The following is a 10,863-nucleotide window of genomic DNA, read 5'->3' on the forward strand; positions in this document are numbered from 1 at the left end:
GATGAAGTATTTCAGACCTCACCCCTCTGCACCTGCCGCCCACTTCCCTTCACCTGTCGCCGCTGCAAGAACCATAAATCATGCAGAAAAAGTAGTGCCGCCTCCTCGCGTGAGTATACTTCCACGCTTTCACACGTGGGCGGGTGCAGTGTACACAGCTCTGCATGCACAACAAAGCTAAATGTACAGTATCATTGCCCCAAAGAGCTTACGCTCTACTTATTTTGTACAGTGAGTCCAAAGCCAAACTGCCTTTCCCCATTATCTCTTAGCATACTGTGCTTCCACTGCAGGCAGGGATTCTGGGTAATGACATGCACATGAGCACTCACAGCGTGTCACTTTTTGCTTCCCGTCCGTCAAAACGTGGACCCCCTATAATCATATGCCGGCCGTATTGCACAGCTTCTCCAGCACAGCCTGGGTTACAGAAGTGCAGAACCAGTAACCCTACACGCAGACAGCCGGTTACGACCTGTTGGGTCTCCTCAGTGCAGGGTTGGTTATGCTGGCCTTGCAATGTGAAGCTGGAAAGAAGTTTCGACCACACACTAAAGAGGTCCAAACGGCGCTGCCCCGGTGTTTCAACCCAACACCTCCCACTTCAAAGGCCAGAAGCCCCACTACAACACTGCCCCTTTCTGTTGCGTTCATATATTCAAATACCCCTGTGTCAGATAAAGTTATTAGCAGAGAGGGCGAGATAACAATCCCACTGACAGGGTTATCGGGGCAATAAGGCACTCTTCCTCCCATCTCCATACAACATGCAGCGGCGTAAGCAACACCTCTCCCTCCGGGCACAGATAGCTAGGGCAGGGGTAGCCAACTCCTGTACTCAAGGGCCACCAACAGGTCAGGTGTTAGGGATATCCCTGCTTCAGCACAGGCGGCTCAATCAGTCTCCGCTTCAGCACAGGTGGCTCAAACACTCTCTGCTTCAGCACAGGTGGCTCAAGCAGTCCCAGCTACAGCACAGTCTTTGACTGGGCCACTGATTGAGCGACCTGTGCTGAAGCAGGGATATCCTTAACGCCTGACCAGTTGGGGGCCCTTGAGGGCTGGAGTTGGCCACCCCTGCTCTAGGAGAAGGGCCCCGTTTAAATACCACCACATACTAGAAATATAAAGGAACAGCGAGCGAGGAATATGGGGGAGAAAACACAAATCTCCTCTTACACAAAGGTTCCACTAACGAGGTATTTAGCATCCTACTTTAACTGGTGTTTTATGCATTTAAATCAACACCATTATTTCTTATGACCCCCAATGGGAAAAGCATGCAGAAGACGCCCGCGGTAACCCAATAAAGGGTAACAGGAGATAACGTGCCGGGCGCAACAAGGCTACGGATTTATTTACAAAGGCGACATTAACCTTTCCAACGCCAGAGGGGACGGCCGCTTCACACAACTTCCTGCCCTAAATGCAGCACTTAAAAGCCAAACCACGCGCCCGAGAACTGATGACACGCGTGAAACGCTCGGGACGAGGATTTCCTCAACGCCCCAGCAACGGCTGATCCGATGGAAACGTGCCTTGCCCCGAAGCCGACACTTTCGACATTCGAGCCAACTTTCCAGCAGGGCCCTAATAAAAACAGCGAGGGCTCCCAGGCCCTTCCTAGGAACAATGCCGTGTGTATGAGTCATGCATAGCCGCATAAGGAAGCCGGGTCCTTGCCAGGGGCGCTGCCAACCCACGTCCCTGCCAAGTGTGGCCAGGGGAGGTATTTTGACTTCTGCAGCTAATGGCCCTTGGGCTTTGCAACACATCCAGTTTGCTACCTGGAGGCTTGAAACCGCCTGACTAACTGGGAGTGAAAGGGTTAAGAAGGAGGGGGGAAAAAACCCGCAACCCGCTCCTACAGTGATAGGAATTTACAATTGCATTCCACAACCCGTGTCCCGGAGAGTGGCAAACAGAACCGCCGTGGTGTTGGAGAGGCTGAAACCCGATTAGCATCGCCGCCCGCTCCTCACATAGGCTCGCAGCGCTCGGTAACCCCGGAGAGTCTTTGGGGATCAATGAATCGGATTACGTGGCGTTTCTGGCTGCAGGTTGTGAGCGCCCGGGAGCTGTAAGCTGACCCGAGACTCGAGACAAAGGGGCATTTCTGTGCACAGCCGAACATGAGCCTGGCTGGGCCCCTATTCGTACGCCCCCCGCAGTTGTTCAGGGGCCACCACATTTGGCCGTGCCTGCAGCTGTCTCTGTTCCAGGCGGCAGCTGTTCTCACACATTCCTGCAGGGACCGCTGCATCACAATGCCCTGTGCCAGGGGGCGCAAGCCCAGCCCTCAATACCCCCCAACTGGTCAGGTTGTGAGGATATCCCAGCTTCAGCACGGGTGGCTCAATCAGTGGCTCGAGCCACCTGTGCTGAAGCTGGGATATCCTTAAAACCTGACCTGTTGGAGGATCTTGAGTTGAGCACCCCTGCGCTATACAACTAGATAGAAAAAAACACCTAAAAGCAGCAGGGGGTGAAAGACAAGACTCGGCTGGAACAGGTGCACATGAGCCAGCGCTATAAGGAGAGATCCAGTCACTGGCTGCTGTACAAATGTAATCAGTGGCCCTTTCATTGACATAAAACATTGTTTTGGTGTTCACAAGCATTTTATGCTGTCTGCGGTTATTCTTGGCTTACTGCACCAACCTATGCAAACCGGGGCTATCCCTGATAAAATGGGGAGAGAAGAGAGAGGGGGGTGTGGGAGAGAGAGGGAAGGGGAAGAGAGAGAGAGAGAGAGAAGGAAAAGAGAGAGAGCGGGGGAGAGAGAGGATGGGGAAAGAGAGAGACGGAGGTGAAAGAGAGAGAGGGAAGGGGAAGAGAGAGAGAGAGAAGGAAAAGAGAGAGAGAGGGGGGGGAGAGAGAGGAGGGGGGGGAGAGAGAGGAGGGGGGAGAGAGAGGAGGGGGGGGAGAGAGAGGAGGGGGGGAGAGAGAGGAGGGGGAAAGAGAGATGGAGGTGAAAGAGAGAGAGGGAAGGGGAAGAGAGAGGGGGAAAGAGATGGGGAGAGAAAGAGAGAGGGGGGAGAGAGAGGAGGGGGAAAGAGAGAGATGGGGAGAGAGAGAGAGAGAGAGAGAGAGAAGGGAAAGCGAGAGAGAGGAGGGGGGAGAGAGGGGGGAGAAGAGAAAGAGAGAGGGGGGGAAATAGAGTTTAGGAGTAGTGAGCACCCCTGCTGTATTATACACAAGGCTACTACTTCCCATTACTTTTCCTTCAGAAAACACCATTTCTAAGTGAAAGGAGGAGGGCATACTGTATGCTGCCAGCACCTCCGGGCATTTATTTCCTATTTCCCCCCCCTGTTATTCCTTTGCTGAAAAGCAGCAGAAGGCGGGACGCTTTCCTTTCCAATTAGGATCCGTGATAATTAACAACCTGGCACTGCAGTAACCTGTAGGATCTGACATAGATGGACAGACGCTCTGCTGCTCCTATCTTAGCAAACGACCTCCCCGTACACACACACCTATCAGCACACACACAGCTATCAACTACACACACAGCCATCAGCTACACACACAGCTATCAGGGAGGACTAATTTGAAGTCAAACATTGATCCCGCACCTTGATACCCTCCCATGTCACAGTAGTGGCACTGCTCAGTAAACAGACAAAGTAAAGTTAGAGGTGTCAACCTACGTTTCCTCAATGACATCGGGGTCCAGCGGGCTGGGAGAATCCAGGCAGAGACCTGGGGAGAGGAGGAGGGAGAGCGTTTATTGACGAGGAAGGGACAGCGTCATGAAAAGCCTCTTCACACGGCGGTGGCGACCCGCTCATTGTCACCGTGACCTCGTAGGTTTGGCATGAGTTGCTCAGCAAACAGACAGTCCTTGTTACACTAGTGATAACGGGGGAAATGGGAGTGAAACCATGGAGCTGTCACTTCCCTTTCTGCCCTGTATCATGTCGGGGGGGGGGGCAGATAGGGCAAAATATTGTGTACGGGCGCTTTTTAACTCCTTTTAACGCGTTTTAACTCCTTCTCTGGCAGAGGGCCGGCCATCTGCCATCTATACTCAAACCTCAGCACCAGATGCTCTTTAATAGTGATACACACTCATAAACGTAGACACACTGATATACACATGCTTATATACACCGTTACATGCTTATATACACCGTTACATGCTTATATACACTATTACATCACATGCTTATATACACCATGACATGCTTATATACATCGTTACATGCTTATATACACCATTACATGCTTATATACACCATTACATGCTTATATACACCATTACATGACATGCTAATAAGAGAAGGCGCGGCTCAGTGAGTAAAAACTCTGATAACAATGACACTGAGTTTGAAGCAGGGGGAACCTAGTTTAATTCCCGGTGTCGGCTCCTTGTGACCTTGGGCAAGTCACTTTATCTCCCTGTGCCTCAGGCACCAAAAAACATAAGATTGTAAGCTCTGAGGGGTAGAGGCTGTATCGGTACAATTCTGATGTGCTATGCACTGTAACTTTATGGGGCCTATGCAGAGAGCAGCGAATTTTAAAATTGGCGAATTTATTAAAAAGTAGCTTTTTTGGAGAGTTTTAATCTCCATATGCAGAAAAGTGCGAATTCTGCTATGTATAACATGGATGCGTGTGGCGAGTTTAAATTGGCGAGATGCGCGCTTCAGAAATGTGTTAAAACAAATTCGCGGCTTTTTTTTTCCCTTTGCAATGGCCGCGAGCGGCAGTTTTTTCTGGCGAGTTAAAACTGAGACAATCGCGCCATTTTATTGGCGCGAACAGCCGCTAGATGCCGTTCGCGCCTCTCTGCATACGGATATTTTTAAAACTGGCGAGATTGAGGTTCTCGCCAGCCGCGAGGCGAGTTTTATAACTAGAAAAGAAAAATTGGCGCGTTTTTCGGAACTCGCCATTTTCTGCTGCTTTCTGCGCGATTTTCTCCAAAAAATGGCGAATTTCGAAATAGCGCTGCTCTCTGCATAGGCCCCTATATGTGAAATTAAATTACCTGCTGTGTGGTGGAGGCACATCTCTCCTGTTAGAGGTGGAGGTTTTAGGTACAGTATCTGAACCATATTCTGCTTTCTCAGGGGTGGCCAACTCCTAAGCCATAAACAGGCCTGGTTTTTGGGGATATCCCTGCTTCAGCACAGGTGGCTCAATCAACCCCAGCTTCAGCACACATGGCTCAGTCAAAGACTGAGCCACTGATTGAGTCTCCTGTGCTGAAGCAGGGATATCCCTAACACCTGACCTGTTGGTGGGCCTTGAGGACTGGAGTTGGCCTCTCCTGTGTTATTTCTATGCCACAAGAAAGATATTTTCCTTCACACTCCGGCAGCTGAAAAACAGTCCTATAAAAGCAGTCGGGCAGTGATGTCATCACTGCGCATCGCGCCAACAAAGCGGCTTTCTTCCTTGCAACTGGGTTGGTTAGTGCCACGCGTTGCCGAAGACACCAGGGCAAACGGGAGGATAACATAACACTGACATCACGGTGCCAGGTTCCTGTCTCCCAAGTAAGAGGAACCGAAATCACGTGTCAAACTTCAACACTAACCTGCGTCAGATGAGTCCGACGAAGACGTGCGTGTCAGAGACGAGACCTCGCTGCGGAACGACCTCCCCAGCTTCCGTTTTGGGGTGTCGTTCTGGCTGCAATATAAAGAGGATATTCCAGGTAGCTGCTTCTATTAGGGGAGGGGGCGACGTGTAAGCCCCCTTATAGAGCAAGAGGTTAGCATGCAAACACAAGCCCTGCTGTGCTAGATGCTGCACCACTAGCCAACAGTTATATTACTTGTATACAGCCCTGACAGTGTGCGCAGAACTGTACACACAACGCATGCGCATTGTGTCTGCCCCACAACAAAGCTAACAATCAAATGTTTCCTACTGCCGCTGTTATATATTTTGCACAAATCATATATATCTTTTAGCAATTAGATTGTAAGCTCTTCGGGGCAGGGACTCCTTTTCCTAAATGTTACTTTTATGTCTGAAACACTTCTACCGGTTATGTGTAATTTGTATTATGTATATGATTGTGTCACGTGCATTACTGCTGTGAAGCGCTGTGTACATTAGTGGCGCTGTATAAATAAAGATATTATACATACATACAGTACATACATACATACATACAGTACATACATACATACAGCAGAGAATAGAATTCACCTTGCAAACAGCTCTGTGACCTGGCTAACACTGACATCCATTAGCAGCATAACAGATCCCACTGTCAAATAACCAGGTCATGGTGGGGGGTGAGAAATGAGGTGTGAAAATGCTAGGTATTCTGCAAGGACACCGCAGGGGGCAGTCTGAGGGGGCACTTAGCCCCTGCGATTAAAGATAGGGCCAGAAAGCCTTCCCCTGGATTGTTTAGCCAGAGAAAACACAGTAATCAGAGATTTAAGATGATCGGGATAACCCTGGATTAAACAGTGGGGGGAAAAAGCACCTTTGAAGCTGGAGGGTTTAGCCTGGGTGGAACTGCGGGTTTTCTTTTAATGAAAGGGTAGTAGATAGCTGGGACAGCTTCCCAGTATAAGTGGTAAGGGCAAATACATTAAAGAAAATGATAATAATTTCTTCAAGTAGACACAACAATATAAGGAACACCGCACGGTGTGACAAGGAATTAATTAATAAAAGTGTACGATTATGTGACAATTAAGAGGCCTTATTTGCTGTCAATGTTTATGGTTCTCTATTACACCTCAATCAAGCAACTGTAGAACATATCAGGGGGGCGCAAAGTGGGGGGCGCGAGATTCGCTGCTGGGGGCGCGGGGTTTGCAGAAGCCCCGAGTGCTTTCCTCTGTAAAATTCCCCTTACCTTGGTTCAGACGCTCCTGGTGACGCCGCGGGGTCATGTGACGTCACGTTGCCTTTGCAACGTGTCATCATGGCGCCAGAACCAAGGTAAGCATGGGGGGGGCTGGGGCAGAGGCAGGGGACAGTCGCAGGGGGGCGCAGGGAAAAAAGATTGCGCTCCCCTGGACATATGACTATTACTTGTTATTGGTCACCTATTATTGAACCCGTAAAATATTCTGCATGAATTAAATATATACATATATATTCACACATACATACATACATACATATATATATTTCAGGCAAAAGGTGACACTGTGTGCTTATTTGCATGTCATTTCCCAGAATCCCTTGCTGCAGTGGAAGCACTGTATGTACTAGGTGATAATGGTGAAAGGCAGGGGTGCAGACCTGTCTAAGACATGTGAATGTGCTCACACGTTATCTTTTTATTTGCTATATATATATATATATATATATATATATATATATATATATATATATATATATATATATATATATACAATGTTCGACAAACCTATACATTTGCAGGCCCCGGGCGAGTGGATTTAACATCGTGGCGAGCTCCTATTGGCCCAAGCAACACACGTGTAGTACTAGGTGGCGAGTACATTTTTTTGTTCGGCGAGTAGATTTTTTGGTGATTTGTCGACCACTGTGTATATATATATATATATATATATATACACACACACACGCACGCACGCACGCACGCACACACACACAAATACACACACACACACACACACACACACACACACACACATACACAAATGGAATAGGCCAGGGGTGGCCAACTCCAGTCCTCAAGGGTCACCAACAGGTCAGTTTTTCAGGACATCCCTGCTTCAGCACAGGTGGCTCAGTCAAAGACTGAGCCACCGATTGAGCGACCTGTGCTGAAGCTGGGACTGATTGAGTCACCTGTGCTGAAGCAGGGATATCCTGAAAACCTGACCTGTCGGTGACCCCAAGGACTGGAGTTGGCCCTCCCCTAAACTAGAGTTTGGCAGAACTGGCACTTCTGCAGGTAGTAGTAAAACGGGGGCGCATTTAATGGGGTCATTAGTATTCCCAGAGGACCACGATCCCTGATCTAGGTCTCCGGCTGATAAATGTGGATCCCAATGAATAACACTAATGGCTCTCCCCATGCCGAGGTTACTTTGCATAGCACTTCCCATGCAGCTTATTTTTTGTATTAATTACAGGTCTCTGCAGCACTAAGGGGTCCCATCTACATTATGCTGTGTGTTTTACCCCCAGTTTGGGATTGGTACAATGCAATATTTTTTCTTCGGGTTTGCCATTTAATCCCCAATGACGAACATCTCCCGTGGCAAGGGGACAATACAAGGCGCTTGTTGCAAGCTGCGGTGGCTGGGCTTGGGTCTTATCCGTTATCTTCAAAGCTGACCGCATTGTAATTAGGAACCGTGTGTGCAGAGGCCAGAGGAGGAGACGCTATCTACGTCACCGCATCCATTCAGCCCATTGATGCTCCTAATCACCCCTGTGATGGTGATGGAAGAGCCTATACTGGAGTATTGAGTAGCTACCTAATGGGATGAACATGCAGGAGATGGGGGTAAAAGATTGCATGGGATTTCCAAAACCCTCATGCATTGTTTAGCATCAGCCTGGCTTTTGTACTATAAAACACGGAGGCTGAAAACCTTTATTCCATCAGAGATGCGGTAACTCTGTGTAATATACTATAAGTGAGCCATCCTTCCCTTCCTGGGGAGGTTTTCAGCCCTATTCAAGTTAACGGAGCAAGTAAGGAGGAGATGTGTTCGCAGCATACTGAATAGAGAGAGGCCTAGCTGCTCTGGCCTTGTAAAAGGATGCTATGCAATGCATGGCAGGCCCAGCCAATGGATGCACAAGGAGGAGGAACATGTGCAGACCCTCGGCCAGCACACACAGGATGTGACAGCTCAGAGACGGTTCCCAAGTGGGTGATCCATCCTTCATACCCCATGCAAGAAAAACATATTGTGTAGTGATGGAGATCAGCTCCCCAGCCTTATAGCATGTGAGATCCAGACAGTCAGACAGATATCCAGACAGCATTCCATAAACTGACACACACACACACACACACACACACACACCACACACACCACACACACCACACACACCACACACACACACACACACACACACACACACACACACACACACACACACACACACACACGCTATAGATATATACACAATCACACACGCTATAGATATATACACAATCACATATAACATGCACAATCTAAAAGCACACGTACTTTGATAAAATGTTTGGAATGCTGGGTAACTTATAATTATACTTATAGATAGATAGATAAGTGGAAAGATACACAACCATCAAGGATACAAAAACTAAAACACACACATATAGGAATATACTTGTGCACACACACATGTATATTTATTCTACACTCTAATGCTATGTATGCATGTGTCTATGCATATATAAATATATATACACACACATACATTGCAGTTGAGTGCAGAATAAATTGTTACGATATATATATATATATATATATATATATATATATATATATATATAATTAGATATAGATGGATAGTGTATATATATATATATAGACAGATAGAGCAAATGATCCTTACCTCCCCAGGCCGGTGAGCTTGGTCATGTTAAAGGTCAGGCTGGTGACCGGGGACAGCACCCCAGTATCCGGGGAGAAGAACACCTGGACTCCAGCCATGGTGCAAGGCAGCCCGGGTAACATTGTGGGTCTCACCATCCCCTGGGTACTACTGCTGGGGCTGAAATCATTCAACATCTTCTCAAACTCCATGCTGGGTAACAATACTCCGGTACTCCCAGCAACAAAACTCCGGTACTGCCAGCAAAAACCAGGGCAAATACACACAGGGCAGAAAGGGGACTTGTGCAGATAGAAAGCAGGAAAAAAGCAGAGCAGCAAAGCAACAAAATATAGGATTAATACTATAGGGTGCACATAGTACTGCACGGCAAAGCCAGGTGCAAGCAGAGAAGGGGGGATGGAAAGCCAGCCTGGCCCTGCTTCATCCCCTACATAGATCTAGGTGACTGGTAGCATTTAATGGGAGAGCAGCAGCAGCCACTGTGAGTGACTGTCAGTGACTGCCACAGCCCCTGTCCCCAGCACCAGCAGAGTGACTGGCACAGCCCTGTCTGTCCCTGCGGCTCACCCAGCACTCTGCTACATTTATATTCGAATCATAACACAGGCAGGAGGCAGCGCGCTGACCAATGGGAGAGGGGGGCCTGCCGAGAGGGGAAGGGGGTAACCAATAGGAGAAGGGAGGGGAGTCCTCGCTGGGCGGGGGCAGCGCTGCACAATGATCACTTGTAACAATGTCTCATTCCAGAGCAGCCTGTGCCCCAGTCACATCCACTGTCCCATCTGTCACTTGTCTCCTATATCGTGTGTTGTGTGTGAGAAATGGCAGGCGTATCATATACTGTACTCATCGTAATGACATATATACACACACACACACACACACACACACACACACACACTCCCCCCCCCACCCCCCCCCATATACACATTTATTTTCAAGAAGACTAAAAAAAGAATCAGGAAGTCTCCCTCAGAAATAGAGAGAGGTAGTCAGTAATAATAATAGTGTGTGTATGTATGTGTATATATATATATATATATATATATATATATATATATATATATATATATATATATATACACGTGCGTGCGTGTATGTATGTATATAATTATATATAATGCATTTGTGTCATTGTTTAATCTTACATATTATAATTGAACAAAATACAGAAACCTGGCTTGGGATCCGGGTTTCGGGGTACTTGTCACTTTTCTGTGACTGCCCTGTGTTATCACCCGTACCCAATGAAAGACACGGAGGCCACGGGGGAGCCGACCCAGTAAAGGGACAGCAGTGATTTTGCCATTTATTTAAACGCTGAAAACTGTCTGAACCATTTTTTTGCCGGAGAGGCCTGCAAGCATTGCAATCTATTCCAGGCCTTTC

General features: G+C 48.0%; 1 protein-coding gene across 1 annotated transcript in view; it reads right to left on the bottom strand.

The window, feature by feature from the left end:
- CDC25B (cell division cycle 25B) overlaps positions 1-10,031 on the bottom strand; it is a 28,834-nt gene extending 18,803 nt beyond the window's left edge. The window contains exons 1-3 of the mRNA XM_075572758.1: positions 9,472-10,031; positions 5,552-5,646; positions 3,654-3,705 (exon numbers count right to left, since the gene is read on the bottom strand). Coding sequence (XP_075428873.1) covers positions 3,654-3,705; positions 5,552-5,646; positions 9,472-9,662 — 338 coding nt within the window. The 5' untranslated portion in view covers positions 9,663-10,031. The remainder of the gene's footprint in view (positions 1-3,653; positions 3,706-5,551; positions 5,647-9,471) is intronic.
- Between the last annotated feature and the right edge of the window lie 832 nt (positions 10,032-10,863).

This window comes from Ascaphus truei, chromosome 1, assembly GCF_040206685.1.
Source record: "Ascaphus truei isolate aAscTru1 chromosome 1, aAscTru1.hap1, whole genome shotgun sequence".
Taxonomy (NCBI): Eukaryota; Metazoa; Chordata; class Amphibia; order Anura; family Ascaphidae; genus Ascaphus; species Ascaphus truei.